The sequence below is a fragment of the Pipistrellus hanaki genome (assembly GCF_964339955.1).
Source record: "Pipistrellus hanaki genome assembly, chromosome: 1".
Taxonomy (NCBI): domain Eukaryota; kingdom Metazoa; phylum Chordata; class Mammalia; order Chiroptera; family Vespertilionidae; genus Pipistrellus; species Pipistrellus hanaki.
The window spans coordinates 28,000,217-28,028,063 of NC_140503.1; the positions used below are offsets into that span (position 1 = coordinate 28,000,217).

At 38.0% G+C, this 27,847-nt stretch overlaps 1 protein-coding gene across 5 annotated transcripts in view; it reads right to left on the reverse strand.

Annotated features, from left to right (window-relative positions):
* FUT8 (fucosyltransferase 8) overlaps positions 1–27,847 on the reverse strand; it is a 175,245-nt gene that overhangs the window by 50,754 nt on the left and 96,644 nt on the right. For 4 of the 5 annotated variants that reach the window (XM_084866731.1, XM_084866732.1, XM_084866730.1 and 1 more), the window contains 3 exons: positions 18,171–18,286; positions 17,895–18,057; positions 7,663–7,777 (listed from right to left, as the gene is read on the reverse strand). In XM_084866731.1, coding sequence (XP_084722857.1) covers positions 7,663–7,777; positions 17,895–18,057; positions 18,171–18,286 — 394 coding nt within the window. The remainder of the gene's footprint in view (positions 1–7,662; positions 7,778–17,894; positions 18,058–18,170; positions 18,287–27,847) is intronic. The other variant, XM_084866734.1, reaches the window with a different exon arrangement.

Here is a 27,847-nt window from a genome sequence, read left to right on the forward strand (position 1 = left end):
AACTTGGTAATATTAGCATGCTTAAAAATTAAGGTTGAATTTCAGAAACCTCCTCCACTATCATTTTACTTAACAGGACCCAGTAGGCTCTCCTTCCTCAAAACCAAAACACAGGATGACATGGCAGATACTCTAAAAAAAAAAACAGGGGTGAAGAGGAAGTATGGGAAAGGGGAAAGAAAGGAATGAGAAAAGGGGATGGGGAGGAGAGGGAGAAAGAAAAAAAAAATGGGGAACAGGAAAAGAGGAAGAAGGGAGAAAGGGGAAAGAAGGAGAAAAGTAAAAGCAAGCTCCAGAATGGCTAGCCCTGTTTTACATAGAATCAAAAGATGAAGGATAGGGTGGGGGGGTCATGAGGGTAAAAGGGGGGCATCTATAACACTTTCAACAATAGAGATAATTTTTTTAAAAGATTAAGAAGATAGCAGACACAACAGAGAAAGCCTGGTTGAAACTTTGCTCCTGTGCAGAGGCTGCTGCAGATGTTTTGTTATCTTTAATAATAAAAACATAATACGCTGATTAGACAAAGCTGCAGTGGGCGGGCAGGGCCATGGCAGAGGCAGCAGAGGCCCCTGGCCATGGTGGAGGTGGACGGGGCCGGGGCCAAGGCCCTTGCACGAATTTTGTGCATTGGGCCTCTAGTTTTAAATAAAAATCAGAGTAATTTATACTGTTTTGCAAAATGCTATTATTCTTCGTGGTACTACTGGTACTTATAGCACTTGTCTACACAATGAGTCACCCAGCCAGGGCCTACCGGTAATTGTTTTTGCTAGCATATTGATACATGATTGGTTTAGCGTGCTTATCATATATCTCGTGACTTTGCTAAATTCACTTATTTGCTTTATGAGTTTATTGTCATGTAGTTATTGTTGCTTAGTAAATTACTTGGGATTTACCTGTAGACAGACAATCATGCTACCTGCAAATAGGGATTTTTTTTTCCCTAGTATATATGCCATTTTTTTCTTTTGTCTTATATTACTGCATTGCATAGAATTTCCAATACTGTGTTGAGTAAGAGTGGTGATAGTACAATAGTAATCCTTGCCTCATTCCTAATATTAGGGGAAAAGCATTTAGTCTTTCATCACTAAAGGTGATGTTACCTATAGATTGTTTATAAAGCCTGTCAGCTGTGACGGCATCTGGTCCGGGACTTTTGTATGTTTGGAATTTTTTGACTACCACTTCAGTTTCATTGGTATTAATGGGTCTGGTTTATATTTTCTAATTCTTGTTGGTTCAGTCTTACGAGGTTATATGCTTCTAGAAATGTATCAATTTCTTTTAGATTGTCAAATTTGTTGGCATATTATTGTTTGTAGTATTCTTTAATAATTCTTTGTATTTCTGTTTTGTCAGCTGTAAACTCTTCTTTTGTTTATCATTTTATTCTATTATTGTCTGAATAGGTTTGGCTAAAGTTTTGTCAATTTTGTTGAACCTTTCAAAGAACCAGCTTAGTATCATTGTTCTTTTCAATTTTGTTTTTTAATTTCTATTTCATTTATTTACATTCTGATCTTAATTATCTTCTTCTGTTGGTATGTTGTTCTTTTTCTAGTTCTTCTAGGTGTAAAATTAGGTTGTTTATTTGGGACTTTTTTGTGTTTCTTGAGATAGGCCTGTACAGCTATGAACTTCCTTGCTAACCTGCTTTTTGCTATATCCCATAAATTTTGGGAAGTTGTTTTCATTTCTATTTATTTCAAGACAATTTCTGATTTATTGTTTGATTTCACTTTTGATCCATTGGCTTTTTTTTAGGAGCATGTATATTTGTGTGTTTTCCAGTTTCCTGTCTATAGTTGATTTCTAGTTTAATGTCATAGTGGTTAGAAAAGATGCCTGATATGATTTCAATCTTCTTGAATTTACTGAGGTTTGCTTGTGGCATAATATGTGATCTATTCTAGAGAATATTCCATGTACACATGAAAAAAATGTGTATTGGATGGAATGTTCTATAAATATCTATTAAGTAAATCTGGCCTCAAATAATATTTAAGTCTATTATTTCCTTATTAAATTTATATCTAAATGATCTAATAAATTAGAAAGTTTTCAGTTATTTCTTCAAATCCTCACTCTTATCTCATTCTCCTTATGGAACTCTAGATACAAACATAAGAAAATTTTATAATTGCCCAAAGGTACCATGGTCCCTAAGGCTATGTTTATTTTTTTTCAACTTTCAGTCTCTCTGTTATCAGACTTGATGATTTCTATTGATTAACTTCAAGGGCACCAATTCTTTCTTCTGTCATAGTTATTCTACTATGAGACAATTTTTTTTACCTTGGTTATTATATTTTTTAGTTCTAAAATTTTCATTTTTTTCTCCCTTGTATCTATTTCTTTTCTGAAACTTCCTATTTTTTTCCATTTGTTTCAACTCTGCAATTTGCAGTATTTCCCAAACTTTTGACATCTGTGTACCCCTTCTATAATTTTCGTAATGCTGTGCACCCCTCGTACTCATGAGAACGTATAATTAGGCGCAGCTAAGCACGGTGCAGTGCATATCCCCACCAAACTCCGGTGCAACGCGTACCCCCACCAAACTCTTCCCGTACCCCTGGGGGTACACGTACCACACTTTGGGAAACACTGGAGTGGAGCATTTTTATTATTACAGCTTCTTTAAAATCCTTGTCAGATAATTCCAATATCTGTGTCTCATCTCACTGTGGTATCTGCTGATATTTTTTTTATCTAAAATTTTCCTGGTATGATGATGAGTATTATGTTATGAAACTCTGCTTTCCATTTTAGTAGGCAGTCAAACTTTAGATTCCTAGATTACTTTTATGGACTGTGGCTCAAATGTCAATTATATGTTAAAAGCCTTTTCAGTGGTATTTTGTTCTGCCCCAAATATGAGCTACCTAGTGGCCATTCTGAAGCCTGAATAGTACAATATATCATGCCAGCGTTCACCAATCAAATCTCTTTCTGTAGTGATTCTGATCAGTTTCATGCATGACATTCAGAAGCCTGCCAGGGATTTTAAACACAGATTTTAAAAATCCCTTTCTCTAAATCCCTCCTCATCCTCACCCTCCCTCAACTCAAGTTGGAGTAGGAAGGGAACTGCCTCAGTTTGCAGTGTGGCAATGGTGGGCTTTGTCCAAAGTCTCTGCAATGCTAATACAGTTGGGAGAAGGAGGAGTGCCTTCATTATGTCAGGGCAGGTATGGTGACAAGGTTATGTGCTCAGTCTCCACAGCTGTGGCACCCAAGGAGGGTAGAGAAGCAACTTTTCATGATGTTCCCCTGGAATAGGGTAGATAAATATTTTTTAAAATCTTTTTTTAATGTTTGTTTTTTGTTCCATCTACTGGTTGGAAGATTCTAAGATACACAGGAGGCAAAATAAACAAAGAACATGAAATTCACTCTGTTCAGGATTTCTTTTTGTTGTAATTCGCAGGAAGAATAGCATATCATGTTTCCACAACTACTTATCCAGAAACAAAACCCTGTAGTTTAAGCCTACCACATTTTCAAACATTTAATGAGCACTTAACTCACATCTATAATGCTACTTGCTTATTGGAAAACTAAGGATTTTGTGTTCCCAGTGACATTTGCTCATAAAGTTCCATTTAAAAATGATAAAACCAACTTTTATTCAACAATTCAAATCCTAAGAACAATATAGAACTATCTTTTTATATAAAAGGACAACATAACATTTGTTTGAAGAAAAGAACTATAACAATTAACACTTAAAGAGATAATTTAAAGCCTCTATGGAAAAGAGGCTTTGAACACAGGAAGGACTCACATTTACCAGCTTTCTCTAAGGGTTCAGCTTTATTTACTTTTTCACCTATTAGAAAAGTGCCAAGGGCAAGGTAATAGATCCTTTGGTTGCAAAGCCAATAGTATCTATTCTATCCCTAACCTTTTAAACGTAATAAACCTCTCTCATGGCATACTATAAAAACCCTCTCTTTATTTCCAATGATATTTACAGCCTCGAGGTATGGTTTCCTTTACTAACCCTGACACTTCCAAATCCAAGCCCAGCCACTCCAGGGGAAGATGATTCAGACCAAAATTTAAAATAAGACAAACAAACAAAAAGCACCCCTCCAAATAAGCAAACAAACAAAAACCCAGAAACTTCAGGTAGATCTGAAGAAGAGAAAAACCCAACGCCACAGGGCTATGTTATTGGCAGAATGTCAACTACACTTCTTCCATCAATCCTAGCTAGACTGTGGTATGCATTAACTTGATAGAAGAAATGATGGTGTGTGTGCATGTAAAAGTGTTGGATTTTTATAGGTGATACTAGTGGCTCGGTGCACGGAATACGTGCACATTAAAAGAGAATTAGAGAAAATATTTTAATATTGCTATTTGCCCTTTCTCTATAATAGAAATGTCAGAGATGAAAGAAAATCAGTAGAATGTATGTGAAAAAGGAACCCTCGTGCACTGCTGGTGGGAATGCAGACTGGTGCAGCTACTGTGGATAACAATATGGAGGTTCCTCAAAAAACTAAAAATGGAACTCCCATTTGACCCAGTGATCCCACTTCTAGGAATATATCCCAAGAAACTAGAAACACGAGTCAGAAAGGATATATGCACCTCTATGTTCATAGCAGCACAGTTCACCATAGCTAAGATTTGGAAACAGCCTAAGTGCCCATCAGCAGATGAGTGGATTAGAAAAATGTTGTACATCTACACAATGAATACTACACTGAGGTAAAAAAGGAGTTCTTACCATTTGCAAAACATGGATGGAACTGGAGAGCATTATGCTAAGTGAAATAAGCCAGGCAGAGAAAGATAAATATCACATGATCTTACTCATTTGTGGAATATAATGAACAATTTAAACTGATGAACAAAAATAGATCCAGAGACAGAGAAACATCAATCAGAACATCAAACCTCAGGGAAGATAGGGGATGGTGGGAATAAGGGGGAGAGATCAACCAAAGGACTCATATGCATGCATATAAGCCTAATCAATGGACACAGACAATAGGGGGTTGAGGGCATGAATGGGAGGTGAAGGATAATGGGAGAATAAGGACATATATGTAATACCTTAATCAATAAAGAAATAAAAAGAAAAATTTTTTTCTAATCCATTTCATTAAACTAGTGAGAAAGCATTCTTTTTAAAAGAAGTGCCATGCTTAAAAATACATTGGGAATAAATATTCCAGTTATAGAAGACATTCCTTAAAAATATATGTTTAATTTTGGGGGAATGAGAGAAAGGACTCTTATTCACCTCTAACCAGAGAAGATGAAGCACGAGTGACTTCTAAGATGTTAAAAATATAGCTCCTGACTTAAAAACTTCGAGAATACACAGAAAAAATGACCATGAATATATTAAATAATTAACAAAAATAAATAATAAAAAAAATTATTTTTCTAAAACTTTTTTTTACTAAGACTTCTACTGTCTTCTTGAATATTAAAAAATCACTTTTCTTTTTTCTGATGGAAAAAAAAGCATAAAATATTTGTTAAATAGTAATACTTGAAATTGAAGTTAAGGCTGAAATAAAATGCTGTTTTGCTATAGCCTAAAAGGTTAACAAAGCCAATGTAGTTTTAATTCATTAACATGACTTCAAAGTGAAATTCTCCAATATAGAAAAAGAGAAATCAGCACAGAAAGGATCAAATTTGCACTAGAGGTGAAAGCACTTGGTCACTTAAAAACCAAGAGGGGGAAAGAAAATTAAAGCAGTGTCTTGCTACAGTGTGGGGAGCTGAATTATGAGCAAAGCATAGTTTAAATATAAAATTTTGTTGCTAAAAATTTAATAAAAATGTGGAAATGTAAGAAACTCAGAAACCATAGCTATTTCCATTTTAAATGAGAATGATAGCTCTGCACCACCAGCTGTTTACAGTTCACTGAATGAGGTTCTAGTTGATAGGAGATAATTACCTCTTCCCTACAGGAGGCAAAGAGTTTCTATTTCTACAGACACCTCTGATGAATGGCCTCGGGAGTATGAGACCAAGACAGCATGCCAAGATCAGTTTGGTTTTAATGATCTCTTTAAACACTTGATTTTTCTATTTTTCTCTATTTAAGTATAAGAAAATGTGCACCTTAAAATATACAGAACCCAGCCCTGGCTAATTCGCTGCTTTTAACTTTAAAAGGAAAGCAGTGATTGTACACAGAAAGTATAGGATCAATAGTATTGAAAAGGATAGGCATGGTAATTTCAACCCAAGTGTTGAAGAATTCTACTTACTAATACTGTATTCCCCTGAAAACTATTCCATCTGTAAGTTCCTGTCAGTTAATGATGCCTCCATATCTCCAGTCACTTCATCTCTTGAATTACTTCGAAGGGCCTATCGATTCTATCTTTCCAGTCTTTCTCACATTTGCCTCTTCACTTCCAATGCAAAAGGCCACAATATTTCTCACTTGCTGTATGGTGCTCAGATCCTAAATGGTCTCCTTGCTCTAGTCTCTTCCAATACTAACACAGTTTACCCAAAATACTACTTTCACATTAATATCACTAAAGCACTCTCATCATGTCACTCTTATCTGGTATGTGTAACTTCTGGCAAATAAAGAAAAAAAATCAAAAGTAAATCAATCTCTCCCCACAAATATGTAAGACTGGGTATGAATATTAATAATTAAAAAAGAACAATAAAAAATGAAGAGAATAAATTTAAAAGCATCTGGAACTTAGGGTTTAACATTGATTTTTTTTTTCTTTGCTATTTATGTTAAAGTGATTTTTATGCAATAAATGAAATATTTCAGTAACCACTTTCTACTTATATATCATAAAGCTTAACCTGTGCCCAAGGACCTCTGAATTCTGGCTCCCAAACCTACCTTTTTTTCCAGCTTATTTTTCATCCCTCCTTTCATATAACACCAAACTCCAGGCAAACTAAAATGTCCCTTATCTCACTGGGTTCCTATATCGCCCTTTCCCAGCTATGGGTCATTACTCACATCATATGCTCCAACTAGTGTGTTCTTCTCTTCCACTCAGTGTCTAAATCCTACCTAATTACCCTTTACAGCTTAATTCCAATAATACCTTTTCACAAAACTATCCCTAACATCTTTCTCCACTGAGGATTTCATCTATATTTCTCATATAAAATGTACACCTTTTGCCAAAACCGGTTTGGCTCAGTGGTAGAGCGTCGGTTTGCGGACTGAAAGCTCCCAGGTTCGATTCAGGTCAGGGGCACGTACGTTGGTTGTGGGCACATCCCCGGTAGGGGGTGTGCAAGAGGCAGCTGGTCGGTGTTTCTCTCTCATCGACGTTTCTAGCTCTCTATCCCTCTCCCTTCCTCTCTGTAAAAATCAATAAAATATATATATTTTTAAATGTACACCTTTCTATTTTGCATAATTGTGTGTGTGTGTGTGTGTGTGTGTGTGTGTGTGTGTGTGTGTGTGTAAGAAGTAGCCTCCTTTAGGGCAGAGGCCTTGTTTTAGCCATCTTTGTATTCCACTTGAGGCATCACAGAAAGTCCATCTGAATAAATATGTAAAATAAGTAGACTCTCAAAAAGCTAGGGCTAGGAAGACCAGAAACTAAAAGGAACTCTCATTTTTAGTTTTATTATGATTTCCCTTCTTTTTCACTCGTTTATTTCTTAACCTAACCTTCTTACCTGAAGATATGTTATTCGCCGCTGGACCAGTTCTGTCAAATCTTTGGCCTCTTTTTCCCGCCAATCACCTGCTCCATCTGTTTGACTGAGGTAGTATAGATCCGTCATTATGGACCTAAAAAGAAAACAACATTGGAAGTCTTACTTTTTTGTGCTTTCTCATAGGATTACACAAACATAAGAAGAGTCAAATTCTTCATAAAGATTGATGCTCACACCGATGCGAATACTAAGTTTTTATTTTCTATCAAGGCTGTGAAATCTAACAATTAGCCTTACTGGTAAGAAAAACCTACTCCTCTTCACCCCCAGCCAGTCAGCTATACTTATTTTCCAACAAGAGTACTACAGAGACTACGGGGAAGTGGATGCTTATAGCAATCCATCAATCAATCAATAAATAAATAGATTAACATAAGGGAAAGAAATTAAATTGGTACCAGTATTTGAACATTTCCTTTGTGTTCTCGCTACTGTCATTTCCTATCCTCTATTAAATTTTATTTATACTTTAATGCTGAGTGGCTGGAAAAAGATCAGAGAAAAATTTTGACACAGCTCTTAAACAGTAGTTTAAACCAAGGGTCAGCAAACATTTTTCTATACAGAGCCAGATAGTATATATTTTAGGATTTGTGGGCCTCTATTGTTTAAGTAGGAGAGCTGCCATAGGATATTCAAGGAATGCTTATAAGGATGTGTTTTTTGCTAGTGAAAATTATAAAGTTAAAAATTTATTTCTATTTGTCAGAAAAGTATATAATATAAATAAAGTTTATCATACATACACTTCTAGAATTTGCCAATAAAATGATATTAAGTAAAAAGCATAAAACATTAGCTGGAGGTTCAAAAAATACTTAGAGAAAATAGATGTAATGTTAAATAATGAGAACAACAATTAACAGGTATTGAGTTCTTACATATTGGCCAGATATTTATTTTAGGTGCTTTACATTATTTCATGTAATCTTCACAGCTGCCTTATGAATTAGATAAGGAATGTAAGGCACTAAGAGATTAAAGAATTTGCTCAAAATCATAAAGTTCAGAAACAAAGAGTGTGAATTCAAATCCAAGCAGTGTGATTCTGAAATTTAGGCTTTTAACGGCTGCACTAACAAACATCAAAGTATGGGATCAGGAGTACAACAATGTGGACTCTGTTCAATGTAACTATGCAAAATCAGAAAAGAAAGAGCATTGGGAGCTGGACAGACCTATTTCCTAATTTTGGCTCTACCTCTTAACTGACTCTGTGTCCTAGGAAAGTAATTTTGACATCTCTGAGACTAAGTTACTTCATTTTAAAGTAAGTATAGTAAAATGATTAATGTTAATACATACAAAGTAAAAAAATATATTTGGTGGCTATTAGCTATAGACTGAATATCTGTGTCTCCCCCCAAAATTTGTATCTTAAAAAAGGCTAAAACCTAATATGATAGTGTTAAAAGGCAAGGTCTTTGGGAAGTGCTTAGGTCATGAGGTTAGAACCCTTGTGAATGGGATTAATGCTCTTATAAAAGAGACCCAACTGAAATCCTCAGCCTCTCCTACCATGTGAGGTCACAATGAGAAGGCACTGTGCTGTGGATGAACCAGAAAGAGGACCCTTACTAGCCTCCAGAATTTTCTGGTGCCTAGTTTGGACTTCCCAGACTCCAAACAAAACTGAGAAATAACTTTTGTATGTATAAGCTACCCAGTATTTGGCATTGTTATTGTAACAGCCTATAAAGACTAAGACATTACTATTTATACTAGAACTAGAGGCCAGGTGCACAAATTCGTGCACAGGTGGGGTCCCTTGGGATGGCCTGTGGGGATTGGCCCCAGCTCACACCCCAAGGCTCAGAGCCCCAGCTCATGCCCCAGCCTCGAAGCCCCGCCCGGCACCCCACTGTGGCCTGGTGCCACCCCATCACCTGCTACAGGATTCCACCACGGTCCTGCTCTCTTGGGGCCCATGGGGCTGGCAGTGCCTCCTCTGCCACCCCTGCATTGCCGATGCCTGCCATGTTGCATGCTGCCCTGGTGGTCAGCATATGTAATAGCGAGGAATCGAACACCCGGTTCGAACAATTCACATAGTAGGCTTTTTATTATATAGTTAGAATGCCTCAGTTGTTTCAGAGTTTTTATCTTGTTTGTAAAGAGTATCTACTAATAATTCTACAACTAAAAGGAAGGACCCATTGGATGTGACAGTAATATGTGGTACTGAAAGCCAGTCAGAAAAATAATCCAAAACCCACTGCCTCATACACCCTGAAGGAGATTAATCAGTGAGGACTCATTTAGCAGATGATGAAGCCAGCCCTCAACAACTGCAACTTATCTAAGCATACATGACACAGTCCCAGTTCTCTTTACTCCTACTTCTTAACTAGATGTTAAACCATTTAGTAACAAAACACTCTTCATCACAGAAAAACTAAAGTCTTATTTACTATCATAGAAAACTACTAGAACTTTACATAATTAACAGAGAATACTTGATAACAGGCCCTTTGAATAAAGCAAAACTATTAATATAAAATTAAGAATCATAGCCACAGTTTAGAATATTCACCCAACTTACAGTAGAACAGCTTTCACAAGCTTTAGGACAACAGGGTCATGTGTTGTGAAGCCCGTTAGGCATCTGTTTAATGTGTCAATATTATCCACACACAGGATACTTCACAGCTTTACTATTTCCATGTGCACCCTTTAAACAGGACAAGATACTTGACACTTAATTTTTTAATATTTCTTACTCTCACCTAAGATACAAAACATTTCCTTTTTATTAAAAAAAAAATAGTTGGAAAAAAATACACAAACCTACAGCTTACTGGTTCCTTAAGAAATTAACTTGCAGTCATACACATACACTGAACCTTGGTTCAACTTTTAAATTTTTCCAAATTACAAAACTAAAGCTCCTACGAACTATTATGTAGCCTCCAGTTACTGGGGAAAAAGTCTATGTGAGTTGATCATGGAAACACATAACCAGTCTTTTTTATAAGTATTTTTCCTACCATTCTCATCACACTCATTATTATTTATATCTCATGGATTTTATCATATCCAAATATGGTCATTTGCTTTTTCCTACTCATACAATAGAAGTGATCACAAAACGTGTTGTAAATCTCAACATTAAATGGCAATATTGTTTCTTTCTGTAGTAAAGTGGGATAAATAACCAGGCTAGCCCTGACCAGTTTGGTTCAGTGGATAGAGTGTCGACCTGTGGACTGAAGGGTCCCAGGTTAAATTCCGGTCAAGAGCATGTACCTTAGTTGGAGGCACATCCCCAGTAGGAGGTATGCAGGGCAGCTGATCGATATTTCTCTCTCATTGTGTTTCTAACTCTCCATCCCTCTCCCTTCCTCTCTGTAAAAAATCAATAAAATATATTTTTTAAAAACACACACAGTTTACCAGCATTAAACATATACATAAACATAAGACAAATAGCACTGCATTTCATTGATAATAATAATCATATAGCCTCAAAAAGGTAAAAACTACTTTAGATCTAATTTGGAGAGAAAAATTCTCTGAAATATACAAGTTGGCATAGTTTATGCTTTCTTACTGTAGTAGTCAATCCATTCCTTTACCATTGGAAATGAAAGCCCAACTTTGTATTTTTTTAAAAATTAGAACAGTGAAATCATAAAAGTGAATGTTTTTACCAAGTTACATCTGTACTAAGCCTTGGCAATTATTCATATCCATCCCAATCTGTCTAGAAAGTGGAATAGCCAAGATGACTAGAAAGCCAAACACCAAAAACGAACAAGCAAACAAAACATACAAATGAAAAAAAAAACACAACAGTCAACTAACATTAAGTTTGCTTTCAAATATTTTTTTCTTGGACTCCACATTGGAGATTGTGTAAGGAAGAAAGCCCAGAAATGATGTCAAATTCAAACTAGTTCTTGGAAGATTCAATAATGATTTAGAAGTTACCATCCTGCAGTTTATCATCTTTTGGACAGAGATGTGAGAATAGTCAAACAGAAAGTTTCAGTTTTGGCCCACTATTGGGAACCATAGTAACTGAAAACAAATCTACTTGGTTTTCAGTGACTCCACTCTGAAATCAAATCTCCTAAAAGTGACCCAAAAGCTGGAAATCTTGCTGTCTTGGTTTTGACTATGAAGATAACAAAAATTTAGAAGGTGGATGGTAAATCTAAAAGTCTGGTATGAGGTCAGGTCAAAGCCTGGGAAATACAAACTCAGGCAAAGTACCAGCAGACTAGCATGAGGCAGTTGACGGTACAGTGCAGGTATCTGAAAACAATGGTAGGACAGAACAGAATCTATGCCTCTGACAGCAAGCCAGCTATGCCAGGCAACAAATTCTCTTATTTCAAAAGCTGGGCTACATTTCTGTTCTTTGTATTGTCTGTTAAATTTCCTATTTTTATATTTTAAATATTCACAAAACTTTTCTTAAATGTCCTGATGTTTTGCTTATACATGATTCAAAATGTTAGAGAAATTCCGAGGCCAGCAATGAACATATGTAATTCAAGCAAAAAAATCCCAAAATAAAGTAGCTGATACTTATTACAGTTAATGTCACATGAACTGTAAATGAGTGATTAGATATATTCAGTAACATATATATTTTTTTATTTTTTTAATAAAATTTTATATATATATATATATATATATATATATATATATTATTTTTATAGAGGAAAGGAAAGGTAGCAAGATGGAAACGTCAATGATGAGAATCATTGATCGGCTGCCTCGCATGGATTTCATGCATCCGGCTTCTAGTATATTAATAAATGAAGAATGCTTTAAGCTTAATAATAAAACAAACACCCCCCCCAAAAAAAATTAAGCATGTGACTTAAATAAACACTTTACCAAGAAGATAGAAGTATGGCAAATAAACACATTAAAAAATTCCCAACATTATTAATAAGGAAGTACAAATTAAAATCACAATGACATACCACTATATAACTATTATATCAGAATGGTAGTAAGGGCTAGGTGTAATGTAAAAATTGAGACTACCAAGTGCAGACAAAAATACAGAGCAACTGATACTCTTAAACATTGCTGGTGACTGCAAAATAGTGCCATCACTTCGGAAAACAATTTAGCAGTATCTTATAAAATGAAACATATATTCAAGTTACGACCAATCAAGCCCACTCCTAGATATTAACCCAAAAATAAATAAAACATGTTTCCAGAAAAATATGTGTGGTATTGTTTATAGTGGCTGTACTCATAATTACGCAAAAAAATGGAAAACAACCCAAATGCCCTTCAACTGGTAAATGGTTATGCTGTGATACATCCATACAATGGAATATTACTTAACAATAAAAAAAAGTACTAACAATACACAAAAACAACATGCATGAATATCAAATGCATTATGCCAAGTGAAAGAAACCACACTCAAAAACTACATAGTGTATGATTGTATTTATATAAAAAAATTTTTTTTAATATATTTTATTGATTTTTACAGAGAGGAAGGAAGAGGGCTAGAGAGCTAGAAACGTCGATGAGAGAGAAACATCGATCAGCTGCCTCTTGTACACCCCCTACCAGGGATGTGCCCGCAGCCAAGGTACATGCCCTTGACCGGAATCGAACCCGGGAGCTTTCAGTCCACAGGCCGACACTCTATCCACTGAGCCAAACCGGTTTCGGCTGCATTTATATAAAATTCTTAAAAGGCAACATTATAGGAACAGGAAACAGATTTGGTTACTGCCAGGGACTGGTGGGGATGGGGAGGTGCTGATTACAAAGGAGCATGATGAAATTTCTTGGGGCAGTAGCAATGTTCTGAATCTTGACTAGGGAGGTGATTCCAAAACTGAACATTTGTCAAAACTAATAGAACTATAGACTAAAATATGCACATTTTATATACATAAATTATGCTGCAATAAAGTGGATTCATAGAGGAAAAAAAGAGAATCAGTGTTTCTATCAAAGTCCAAAGAAAGAAAGAACCCGTTCTGAAGAAACAAAAGCCATTAAGTTTTCCCCCTATAACTGATGTCTTTTTGAACAAAAAATTGAGGAGTGATTCACAGAGAAATCTGAATAAACTTAACCTCGATTTCTCAGAGGACGTAGGCTTTCAGGCCAGGGACAACCTAGACACTATCTTTTGGGCAAGTATAAAAATGAAATAAAGATTTTTGTGTAAATCATCAGAGACAAACATAAATGTCTGTCTTAATTCTTACACATAAAAACCCTGAAAATTATCAGTAAAATGGCATAATCTATCTATTACAAATCTTCTGTACTTGAACATTCATTAAAGGTTATTTCTCTAGTGTGTGATGGTTCTTTGCTCATTATTTGTACCATTGCATTCTAATCTGGCTGCCTAGAATTAAATTACTACTCTGTGAAGTTGTATCCCAAGTTCATTATAATTTTTGCAAATGACAGTAAAAGAAATTGGTCTTAGTAGTTGGGTATCTTTCCATTTTTATTTTCTGCGAAATCTATAAAATAAAAGGGCAATCTGCTAATTAGATCAGACATCATTCAGGATGTCCTTCCTGACGAAGCCAGGGCAGGAGGGAAGCCAGCCCAGGTCCTGGGTGCCTGCAGCCGGCCTAAGGGAAGCCAACCTGGGTCCCTGGTGCCTGCGAGGAGGGAAGCAGCACAGGTCCCGGGCGCCAGCAGGAAGCCAGTGCTGGCAGCCAAGGGAAGGAAGGCTCTTGCACAGATTTTCGTGCATCGGGCCTCTAGTATTATTATAATACTTAATCTAGTTCAATATTACCATTTAGCATATACTAAAAGGTAGTGTCAGGAGTCATAATTCAACTTACAAAAATATAACATTGATTTACCGTACATTAAGTATCCAGGGCCTAATGTTTTTCATTTGTATGGTGTTTCTACATTTGGTAACAAAATATATGTACAAAATAATTCTTTAAGTAATTACTTTGATTTAGAAAAGACATAAAAATTAAATTCTCAAGTAATTTAATTAAATCACCCAAACTTTAAACATTTAATCAGAAGTCAACCGTCAAAATTCTCCTTTAAGTACCATAGTCTACCCAACTCAAATCCTCTTCAGAGTTGGATTTCCCTATAAAACTGCAATAAGTAAAGCATGCAAACACACAGCTCCAATTAAAATCTTGGTACTCAGAATTAGCTTGAAGGTAGAGAAGCATTAAAGGCAGAATAAGGTCTAACACGCTTAACTACTACTTGATTGCAAACGAGGCTAAAAATTTCCAAGGGTCTGTCCAATGGCTTAATAATTCAATGTCCCTTGATTTCAAACTGTCTTACTTCTGTAGATTCATTAACGTTAAAATGATTCTGATAAACTGATAGACTTTATTTAATTTCACTTAAATAAAACAGCAGATAAGTATTTCAAAATCACTGCAATATTGCTAATGATGTTAATATATATATGAATCCTATTGTTATAGGATAACTTTTTTCCTCTTCACAGTAGTAGGTTGTGTTAATAGAACAATTTTTCATTTATTGTTCACTAATGAGACAGTAATTGCCATTACAATCCTACTGGGAATATAGACATAAGTATAATCGGGCTAAGGACAGTTTTCACTGTATTTATAATGATTCTCAGATACATTTTGCTCTGCATAAACACACCAGCAAACAAAATGTTTTCTTTCTATCCTATCTAATAAAGAGGGAATATGCTAATTGGCCCTCATGCTGTCACAAAGATGGCGGCACCCACAGCCAAGAAGGAGGGACTTTGCTAATTGACTGCCTACCCTCAAAGATGGTGGTACACACAGCCAATAAGGAGGGAATATGCTAACTGACTGCTACACCCTCAAAGATGGTGGTGCCCACAGTCACTAGATGGCGGCACCCAGTCACCCCAGCCCCACCAGGGCAGCAGGCTCACGGCAAGGCTGGGCCCACGTCTGGGTGGGCCCAGTTACTCCATGCGCCTGCCACCAGAGTCCCCTGGTCCCCTCAGCCCCCCTGCCATGCAGGGATGGCCCAAGGCGCAGGCAAGCCTCAGATGGCAGCTTCCCAGCCACCTAGAGCTGGCCCGAGGCACAGGCAAGCCTCATAAGGCAGTTGCCCAGCCACCCAGGGCCACCCGAGACTCAATTAATGAGGGCCAGCTGAGGCTTGCGCTGCCCGCAGTGGCAGCAGCAGAGGTATGATGGGGCCTTGCCTTCCCCTGATCACTGGGTTGCCTCCCATCCCTGAGGGCTCCTGGACTGTGAGGGGGGCAGGCCAGGATGAGGGACACCCCCTTCAGTGCATGAATTTTCACCCACCAGGCCTCTAGTGTAATATAAACTGCATATTTTCAAAAAAGTGCAAACAGAAGAATTAGGCAGATTTCAGATTCTTCTTTCTAGCAACTAAATGGAACAGAATAATTCCTTTTATAAGAAAAACCTGTTCATCTTTAATTAGAAACCCTTAAAAGAGGCTATTTTAATGTTTTTAATGTCCGAATTAGAAACATACTAGTAATTGCCAGTCTCAGCCTGAGTTATAATATATCCTGTCTAATAAAAGAGAAACATGCAAATTGACTGTATCTCCACTATGCCCACAAGCCATGCACACCAGCTAATCAGGAGCGAGTATGCAAATTAACCCAACTTATGGCGGCAGCCACAAAGGTGGAGCAAGCAGGAGGTTTGGGTTGCCCCCAGCAATGGAGGGAGCCAAGCTTCTTGCCAACCCTGGCCGGCCCTGGCATCCACTCAAGGCTACAAAGTTTCAATTATAGAATATAAATAAATCCCAACAAAGGTGGCGGCGGCGGCCATGGAGTTGGAGAGAGCAGGAGGCTTTGGTTTCCCTGGTGATGTAGGAACCCAAGCTTCCCGCCCGCTCTGACTGGCACTGGCCTCTGCTCAAGGCTACAAAGTTTCAATTATCCTATCTAATAAAAGAGTAATATGCAAATTGACCATTACTCCAACACACAAGATGGCTGTCCACATGTGGACAAAGATGGCTGCCCCCATGTGGACATAAGATGGCACCAGAAGGTGGCCAGCAGGGGCAGCAGGGGAGGGCAGTTGGGAGGGACCAGGCCTGCAAGGGAGGGCAGTTGTGGGCGATCAGGCTGGTAGAGGAGGGAAGTTGGGAGCGACCAGGCCTGTAGAAAAGGGCAGTTGGGAGGAACCAGGCCTGCAGGGGAGGGCAGTTAGGGGTGACCAGGCCTGTAGGGGAGGGCAGTTAGGGGTGACCAGGCTGGCAGAGGAGGGAAGTTGGGAGTGACCGGGCCTGTAGGGAAGGGAAGTTGGAAGGAACCAGGCCTGCAGGGGAGGGCAGTTAGGGGTGACCAGGCCTGTAGCGGAGGGCAGTTAGGGGTGACCAAGCCTGCAGGGGAGGGCAGTTAGGGGCAATTGGGCTGACAGGAGAATAATTAGGAGGTGATCAGGCTGGCAGGCAGAAGCGGTCATGGGCGATCAGGAAAGCAGGCAGGTGAGCAGTTGGGAGCCAGCAGTCTGTGGATTGTGAGAGGAATGTCTGACTGCCCTTGTAGGTCCCATCCTGGCAGGATCAGACCTACACAGGCAGTTGGGACATGCCTCTAGGGATCCCAGATTAGAGAGCATGCAGGCTGGGCTGAGGGATACCCCGCACCTCCACCCCGTGCATGAATTTCGTGCACCAGGCCTCTAGTTATAATATAAAACTGCAGACTCTACTTCAAATATCGATTGTATATGAAGGAAATTTACAGGAAGATTTCCAAAGTATTGTTGGCTGATACCACTAACTTCAGAATTTACTTAGAGTATAGAGATTTCTAGAAATGTTTTATTTATTTACTTTTTAAATATATTTTTATTGATTTCAGACAGTGAAAGAGAGAAGGAAAGAGATAAATCAGTTTTCTCCTGCACACCCTTTAGGGGAGATTGAGCCAACTACCCAGGAATGTGCTCTGACCAGGAATTGAACCTTGACCTCCTGGTAAATAGGTCAATGTTCAACCACTGAGTCACAATGGGCCAGATTAGAAATATGTTTTAAATAATATTATTCCATGATATATTTTTAGTTGATGAACTATATCTGGCAATTATTATCCTCTGAGATCTCAGGTATTCTCCTATTCCTAACTATGGTAGGTATCATTTACCATTCAACAGGAAAGTTACCAAAAGTTCCAGCTTCCCATTCTTAGATTATAATCTTTACTAAAGCCCAAATGAAATGTAAAGTAAAAAGGTTACCTTTCATGATCCCCCAAATCTGACAGAAATTCATCCACATGTCTTTGGAGTTCATTTCCTTCTAAATTCTTTAATTTCTTCAATTCACTTTGTAGAAAAAACCAAAGCTCTTTAGCTCCATTTTCAATCCTCCTCCTCAGAATTTCATGATCCTTCCCTAAACCTGCAAAGAATTGAGAGGATCAGCATTTCCAATATTTTGATGAAAGAAAGTGTTTAATTATTGGTGCTAATATCAATATACCAAGGAGAGAAATATACTGTATAATCACCTACCATTTCTAGTTTGTTTCTTATAATTTTCAATTTGTTCTTTGGCCTTCACAAGCTGCTCTTCTAAAGCACGAATCCTTCCGGAAACCGGCCCCTGATCAATGGGGCCTTCTGGTATCCTGTAGTTCAAGAAAGAAAAATATAAACATCTACCTTACAAATTATGCAACAAAACACATGCTTAATAAAGTTACATGTTAAAACATACTTATTGGAAACTGTAGAAGTCACTGAGCCATATAATATATTAGAATTACCAAGTAAAATTTTCTCTCTAAAGGTATACAATAAAATGTAAACATTGGAATGATACTGAACAATAACAGCAAAAAATAATCTAGCTCTGAGATCTTCTAGGACTTCAGGAACCTTTAGAACTCTCTCCTAAAAAAAACCTCTCATATTACTTAGAAAACTTTGCCATCAGTGACAAAGTGGTCAATTCTTCATTGTTGTTGAGAATAACAAAGGTGAAGGAGAGGATGACAAAAAGGTTTAAAGGAAATATGAAAGTACATATCTGAACATGTGTCCATGTTCAAATATCAAGTGTAAATTATTTCTAAATTAAGCATAATACCAGGCTGTGTAAATCTGTGCTCCAATACATGAACGCATGACCTTATATTACTAAGTATTGGTTTTATAGGGTAAGACAAGAGTAGAAGATGAAGTATATCAGAAAAAATTAAAGATTAATCTCCCATTTGTATCAGAAATAAACAAAAAAGAAACATCAGTCAACAGTACAAAATTTTGGAAAACAGTGGAGGAACTCCAGGATCTCGTTTATATTATCAATCCATCCATAAAACTTAACTTCTTTCCCAACTGTATTGGTTTCTAACATGTTTTGTTTTATGTGACTTTTGGCAGTATTTTGTCCTCCATTTGGGCCATAAAAGATATTCCTGGGAAGGCTTATATATGGCAAAAGAAAATTTAAATGTATAACCTAAGTTAAGGATCTTCAAGTGGAAAGACAGTCTTGCCAAAATTGTAATCACAAGTGTTCCTATTGGAAATGCTGATCCTCTCAATTCTTTGACTTCAGGTCTGGGGAAGGATCATGAAGTTGTAATTACAAGTGTTAGGTGTACAATTATCCAATTTATGAGTACAGATGAAGAGTTTACTACAAAAAAGGAATCGTTAGTGTAGGTATTAGCATTGAAAAATAGAGAAAGAGTCATGAACAACAAATGCAAAAAATGCACCTTTAGAAGCTAGAAAAGTCAAGGCAACACATTCTCCCCTAGAGTTTCTCTAGACCAGTGGTTCTCAACCTTTCTAATGCTGCGACCCTTTAATACAGTTCCTCGTGTTGTAGTGACCCCCCAGACATAAAATTATTTTCGTTGCTACTTCATAACTGTAATTTTGCTACTGTTAATGAATCCTAATGTAAATATCTGTGTTTTCTGATGGTTTTAGGCTCTACAGCAGCAGTTCACCACCCACAGGTTGAGAACTGCTAGCAGGGTCGCCTAAGACCATCAGAAAACACAGGTATTTACATTACGATTCATAACAATTATGAAGTAACAACGAAAATATTTTATGGTTGGGCGTCATCACAACATGAGGAACTGTATTAAAGGGTCACGGCATTAGAAAGGTTGAGAACCACTGCTCTAGAGACTGTGGTCCTGCTAAAATGTTGGTTTTGCCCTAGTGAAACTCATTTCAGACTTCTGCTCCCTCCCCCCAAATGTAAGAGAATAAATTTATATTGTCTTAAACCACAAAGTTTGTGGTATCTGTTACAGCAGCAATAGGAAACTAATACATATCTTAGATAATAAAGATAATAAAGATGTAATATGCAAATGGTCATTACTCCGTGAAGTGGCACAACCGATGGTGTAACAACCAGATCATGGATCAGCAAGGAGGATGGGGCAGTGAGCTACAAGCAGGCAGTGGAGAGCTACAGGAGTGGGCAGGGCAGCAAGCTATGGCAGGGGCAAGGGGGATGGAGGCGCAGGGGAGCTACAGGACAGCAGGACAGTGAGTGGAGAGCTACTGGTGAACTATTGGCACACGAATTCATACGCAGGGCTAACTAGTGTGTGTGTGTAGTTTTGCAATATTATTGTTTAAACTAAATAATGACTAATATTTCTTCTAAAACTTATTTACTTAGCACAGTGTCAATAAACTTAATCAGGACTACTGTATCTGGGCTCAGTCATTTAAAGATGAGCTGTAATCTCAAAATGTCTAGGATATCTATTTTAACCATCACAATCATTTTAAGGAAACATAATTTTTAAACTACAGTTGGCAGAACTTCAATTCAGATATCAACTTAGTCCTCTGATACAAAGACTCCAATACAGATTTTTGTATAGCTTTTCTAACATGTTTTATAAAACAGATGAAGCTAAATTAACTCTTAATTACTTATCTAGTGGTTGGCAAACCGCAGCTCACGACCACTGATTCATACCATTTCAGAATACATGTTAAGTAAAGAACCCCTTGTTATAGCTATACCAGAGTAAATAAGGTATTCTATTATTTTCCATGAAACTGCATGCATTAGCACTGAACAGAAACATAAAATGTAACAAGTCCCAATCATGAGAGTCCCAGGCCACAGAACCTGACTTAAAAAGCCTTTATTTGTATACACACAAAGTGAATAATGATAAAATGAATAGAGTTGTTAGGTGCACAATTACCCAATTTGTGAGCACAAATATGTATACATTTTTAAATGAGGCATTTCCTAGTATATGGTTTTTAAAACTTGGCTCTTACTCTCTTTCTGGATTAGATGACTGGTTTCTAAGAAGTAATTTTAAAACAGAATAAAACTATTAACTCTGGAAATTTATTTTGGCAGCAATATGCCATAGGACAAGGATGCCCTTTTTTCCAGAACACAAATTAGTGATACAAAATTTCAGGCAAATAGAAATGTCTATGTTCTCCTTTTTATCTCATTTCTTCATATATTGGTGGAATAAGAGGGGAAAACAAGCATGAAAAATAGTATAAGATCTTTTCAGCAGTGTTCCATTAAGTACTAAATATAATCTAATTCTAATAAAACATAAATGCATCAGTGATTTATATTACATTATTACATACAATAATCGAATCTAAATATGGATAAACCGTAGATTAAAAAAATAATGGAAATTTCAATGTAAAAAAAAATGCATAGGACCATTTTTTCCAAACCCCAGTTAGAAGACTAAATCTGTAAGAACAGTCTCTATGTGAATATTTAGAGAATTACATTTATTTTTGTTTTTTTAATCATACTCACTGCAAAAAAACATATAGAGCATCTTCTGACCTAGATGTAATAACAGAGATCATACCATTATGCCCGAAATATCTGAAAATCTAGGCACAACAGTTTGATAAAAGTTGAACCAGGAAACTGATGTCAGATAGATGGCAAAATAGGTGGTTCCCTATCAGGAGAAGAGCAACTAGTAACTATTCATAGACAAAATACCTTTGTAAAGATCCCAGCACACAGGGACAAGGCTAAAGCAATCCCTTGACTACAAAACCGGAGGAAAACAGCTCTAAGAAGGGAAGAAGGAGCAGCTTCACTTTGCCCACATTGCTCCTCCCTCAGGTCAGTGCAGTGCTGCATGGAGGAGGTCCCCTGGGCCTGCAGTTTCTCCGATGGGAAAGGAGAGCGCAAGCTGGACATCAAGCTTCCCTAGCATTCTGGATGATTCCTGGGAGGCCCACTAAGTATGCCTCTTGGAGATAACTGGGAAAGTCAGCTAGAGATAGAGAAGGGGGAGGAGCTCACAAGTACAAGATCTTGGCAAACTGTGTTCCTGTACTTGGGGCCTCAGAGGAGATTCCAATTAGCGGCTCTGATCATTTGCATAGCTGAGCCAGTGGCCCCATAAGAAGTTTAACAGGCAATTCTGCCTGGTTTGGGTCACCTGCCAGAAGACTGTCTTGTTGAAAGAGCATAGCCTCTAGCCCCACTGAAGGAGGAAGCCTGGCCTGAGATGCAAGGCAACCATGTAGCACATCCTACAGCCCAACAAGTAGGGAAGCAAGTAACTGGCCAAAGATGCCATGTGGCTACACAGCACATCCTATGCCTGCTAAAACAGGAAAGCAAGGCAGCAGCTCCACCCAACAGCAAAGCATAGCTCTCAGCCCAACCTAAGAAGGAAACCTAGCCAGGGACCCAAGACAGCCACAGAGCTAATTCTACAGTCCTCTCCACACAGAAAGCCAAACTAGCAGCACTACCCTACTATTGAACATAGTCTTCAACCTCTGCCTCACTAGGTTGCCCAACCAGAGGCTGTGGCCAACTCTGGAGCCCATCCACAGCCCCACCGAGGCAGAGAGCCATGCCAGCAGCCTTGCCCTGCTGTGGCTCATGGCCACTGGCTCTGCCTGACCTGGGATCCCAAACAGTGACCCTGGGCAGCCGGAAAGCCCAGCTTATGGTACTGACCAGCATGACTGTATTGACTTTTATAAATTTTCATAAAATAGCTACCAGAATAAATTTTTTCTAGGGAATGTAAAAAGAGAGGAATTTCTAAAATGTCATTCCTACAATTAGTATAAGATTATATAGAAATAGTATAAGGTCAAGAAAAGGAAAATTAAAGGTCAATTCAATTGAAAACTTATTTTCAATATCATAAGTGATTAATTAATAAATATAGCAATGCTTTAAAAATATATCATGACTAGTCTTTACCCCAATAACCCCAGGTTGGTTTATGATTAGAAAAGCTATTAATGTAAATTTATTGCCTTAATAAGAAAATAAATAAAATTACAATCTCAATAGAAACAAAAAAAATCATTTTACAAAATTCATTTATTATAATACACTTAACAAGGAATGAAAGGTAAGTAAAATCTTAACTTTATAAAGAGTATCTATAAAAAAATTCATAGTAAATATTACATTCCATTGCTCAAATAAACAGAAGAATTCTTTATAAAGAACAACTAGCCAGAAGTGGTTTGGCTCAGTGGATAGAGCTAGTAACTGATACAGCTAGAATTAGAATATAGGCTTTTATTATTCTTCCTTTCTATAACAGAATAAATTAAAACACATTAAGAATAAATTCACTGTAGATGGCATAAGTTATAGATATCTGACTGGCTGTTACCCTGATTTATTTGTCCATTATTAGTCAGTGATATTTGGGTCCAATTATCTTCAGGTGTTTTAAGATAAGTGTAAAGAGTTTCTAGGCCTAAAAAAAAACCAAACACCTTTTTTCATACTCTCGTGTCCTTTATCCCAAGCCACAATACTCTGGGGTATACATCACGCTAATAAGTGTGGATAATAAGATTAATTAATCACTATCACTGTGAAGATCATTTGAATCAGTGCCTATCTAACTGCTGGTTAGGTGCATTACCAAGGGCAGAGGTAAAAACATTGTTACTAAGTGAAACAGAACCCTTAGGTTTTAGAGGAAGGTAGACTTTGATCCAGGTCCTACTTACTTGCTATGTGATTCTAAACAAGCTATTTAACCTTTCTAAGCCCCCATTTCCTTATCTGATTTACAAAAATAACAAAAGTACCACAAAGACTCATTTGGAGGACCAACTTCTCTAAAATACTAGTAGGTGCTCAATAAATGTGACCTATTAACATTTTTATTGTGTTCTACTGTAGAAAAGTACAGAATGCTGTGAAATATCTTCACGGTACATCCCTGAAATTGTATAAAGATTATAAAGAAAATTATGACAGCGTGTTTGTATGAATTATGCTGCTGAGCTAAATTGGATGACCTGTCTAGAAAAAAAAAAAATTAAGAATCTATATATTGAAGTAAATGGTTACAAAGACCATGCTTGGAAAACTCAATATACTAGAAAACAGTAAGTTCCATCAGAGAAAATAATTAAATTTAAAGCTAGGATTTAAAAGAAATCTGTTTGGGTCATCAAAGAATTGTATTGTTTCTTTTCTAGTTTCTTACTATGCTATTTTGAAGATGTTAGCTGAAACTATCAAAAAAATAAGATTTTTTTAACTTCCATAGCTACTCTGCATACCTACATCAGTCTCCTAGGAAAATTTGAAAGAGAATGAAAAAATGGCTTTTAATAATTTTAGGAACATTAAAATACTTATCATATAAGAAAGGAAGACAATCCTTCTCTACAGCAGTTTTGATAACTGCCATAAATGAATTAACAGCTTTGAAAGGAATACTACATAAATTATATGACAATACCAAGAATTCTAAATGAACATTGTTGCTATCAAAGCAATGGTTAATAAACTTCAAACTATGCGTATTTACATCTAAGTAAAAAAAAATGTGGTTTTTATTATAGGAGACCTTTAAGTTAAAATCATAACACATCAAATAACTTTTCATTTTGCAAATATATATGTATATGGGATCATTTGTATATTTTCATTTAATCCAATTAAAAATAATCAAAGGGGAGGAAATCAACAGAATCTAAAGGGAACAAAAATTAATTTCAAGTCTTCTGTAAAGTTTTTAGATTCTAGATCATTTTTTTTGTCAGATCATTTTATATACTTCATTTCCATTGTTAGTGAATACGTTTGCATTTTCTAGTAAAGGTGATATTTATGCTGACACTTTTAGAAAAATGAGATAAAGGAATTATCAGCAATTGCAGCAATGTTTAAGCTTGAATTAATAGAAGAAAATGCTGTGGAGGATAAATCACTTTTAACAAGTTTTTTGATAGAGTATATATGTCAATTCTACTTAATTTAAAGTGGCCTTTCTTCTCAATCAAGTAATTAGCCTTAAACTGGAAGATTCATACCAGTCTAAGGTACATAGACTATGTAAAGGAGAAAATATGATGCCTTCCTTTTAACAAAGATGTAGTCAACTCTGGAGTGAAACAAATTTTCTTTATCATTTCACATCAAAAAAGAAATTCTTATTAAAACAGAAAAACAGACACAAGGTTCAAGGAAAGTCCCTATCTAAATATTTTTGAAATCTGGCTGATGAAATTCTAGTTGTTAATTAAATAGATTCATGTTAATTATGCTCAGACAATTATAGGAGACTTAAAGGTTATTAATACAGTAAATATGTGCCAGATAAATGCCACTAGCAAAAATTAAATATTCTGATTTACATTTGAAGAATTCACATTTGAAATCTGTTTCTCATGTTATTTTTTAATTACTTTTAATAGAGATTTCTTACAAATAAAACTGGCACTGTGAAAATCCTTAGAAAAGCACATCATCTCACAACCATTTTATTTTGTATATTAATGTAACATTTCCTTAAATGGGCATTAGGTAGAAAAGTTTAGTCTATATCCTTATTGTATGAAATATAGAATCTATATAAACTCTGAACATTTCAACAACAAAAGAAAATCTGGTTTGTTTGCTAAAGAACAATTATCCCTGGTTTAAAATAAATGTAGTAAAGAATATATGCATCCCTATATTCATAGCAGCGTTATTTACAATAACTAAGACTTGAAAACAGCCCAAGTGTCTATCAGTAGATGAATAGATAAAAATGCTGTGGGACATTTATATAATAAATGACTATACAGCTGTAAAAAAAAGAGGGATCTCTTACCCTTTGGGACAGTATGGATGGACCTGGAGAATAATATGCTAAGTGAAAAAAGCCAATCTGAGAAAGACAAATATCACATGATCTCACTTATTTGTGGAATCTAATGAATAAAGTGAGTTGGCCAACCAAATAAGACCTGAAGCATGAAGGTATGAAACGGACTGACTTACCTTGATGTGGGAATGGGGGAACAAGAATAGATAAACCAAGTAACATATATATACTTACTAGAGGCCTGGTGCATGAAATTCAAGCACGAAGGGGGGGGGGGTCCCCCCTTCAGCCCACTCTGCCCCTCTCCAATCCAGGATCCCTTGGGGGATGTCTGACTGCTGGTTTAGGCCTGATCCCTGGTTTAGGCCTAAACCAGCAGTCAGACATCCCTCTCATAATCCTGGACTGCTGCCTCCTAATCACTCACCTGCCTGCCTGCCTGGTTACCCCTAACTGCCCCCCCTGCCGGACTGATCGCCCCTCACTGCCTCTGCGTGTCAACCTGATTGCTCCTAACTGCTCTCCCCCCGCTGGCCTAGTCTCCCCCAACTGCCCCCTCTACCAGCCTGGTTGCCCCCAACTGCCCTCCACCAACCTAATTGCCTCTCACTGCCCCCCTGTCAGCCTAATTGCTCCCAACTTCCCCCCTTGCTGGCCTGGTCAACCCCAATTGCACCACACCCAGCAGCCTGTTGCCCCTGACTGCCCCCCTCCCAGCCTGATTGCCTCTTACTACCCCTCTGCTGGCCTGGTCGCCCCTCATGGCCTTCCTACCAGCCTGGTCATTCCACACAGCCTGCTGTTCAGTCATTTGGTCGTCCCTCACTAACCCCTGCTGGCCTGCTCATAGGCAGCTATCTTGTGAGGGCATGAGGGTTAATTTTCATATCACATCTTTATTATATGGGACTAGAGGCCCGATCCACCAGATTCGTGCCCTGGGGGGTTGAGGAGTGTCCCTCAGCCTGGACTGTGCCCTCTTGCAATCCGGGACCCCTCACTCCTTACCATCCACCTGCTGGTTCCTTACTGCTTAGCTCGATGCTCCTTAGCAATGCCGTGCAGACAGGAGAGGCTCCTGCCATCACCGTTGCACTCACCAGCCATGAGTCTGGCTTCTGGCTGAGGAGAGCTCTCCCTGTGGGCAACTCCTGCATTGAGTGTTTGCCCCTTGGTGGTCAGTGCACATCATAGTGACTGGTTGTTCTGGTCGTTCCACCATAAAGGTTGCTTAGGCTTTTATTATATAGACTAGGGGCCCAGTGCACAAATTCGTGCACCTTGAAAGAGACTGTGGGCCGCAAGGTTGCGGTGGGCACAGGGGCAGATCTCAGCCTATCCTCTGTGCCCCCGCCAGTCCCCAATCCCATCTGCCAGCAGCTCACTCTCGCCAACACCACACCATGCAGCAACTGTGGCTGGTACCAGCAGTGGGTACAAGCGGGGCCAGCACCATCAGTGGGTGCAAGGGAGGTGGTCACTAGCAAGGGTTGCAAGTGGTGGCTGCTGGCCTCAATCACCCCTCAGAAACAGGGGGAGGGAGAAACCAAGATGACGGCATAGGGTAGTCACCTGAATGCAGCCTACCACAACAAATTTGAATTTAGAACTGGAAAACAGGAGAAACATCGCCCTGAAGCGCCAGATGCTGGCTGAGAGGAGGCTCTACCATCTGGGAAGAAGAGAGAAGGCACGCTGAACCTCAGGAACTATGAAGGTGCGGTGAACTGCGAGCACGAAAAGGCAGCCGCCAGACCTCGCTGCTGGCTTGCTTGCGGAGCACGAAGAGGGCGGGCCGAGTTCGCTACTGCGTTACTCCCTGCACGCAGAGAGGGCGGACAGCTAATGCGCGGCTAGCTTTCTTGTTCGGTAGGAAAACAGAACCACCCTATTGCTCTGATAGACAGCCCCAAACAGGGAGAGGCCAGATTGTCAAGCAGTGGGCAGAGATCTCTTGGAGGTGTGTGAAGCCAGCAGCCATTACTGTGGGACTCAGAAACCAGACCCTTGTAGGGAGGGGCTGACCAAAGCTTGCCTGCACCACACCGAGACTCTGCCCCATCCAAGCAGAGCACAGAAGCCCCTCCAGTGGCTAGCTTTCTCGTTCGC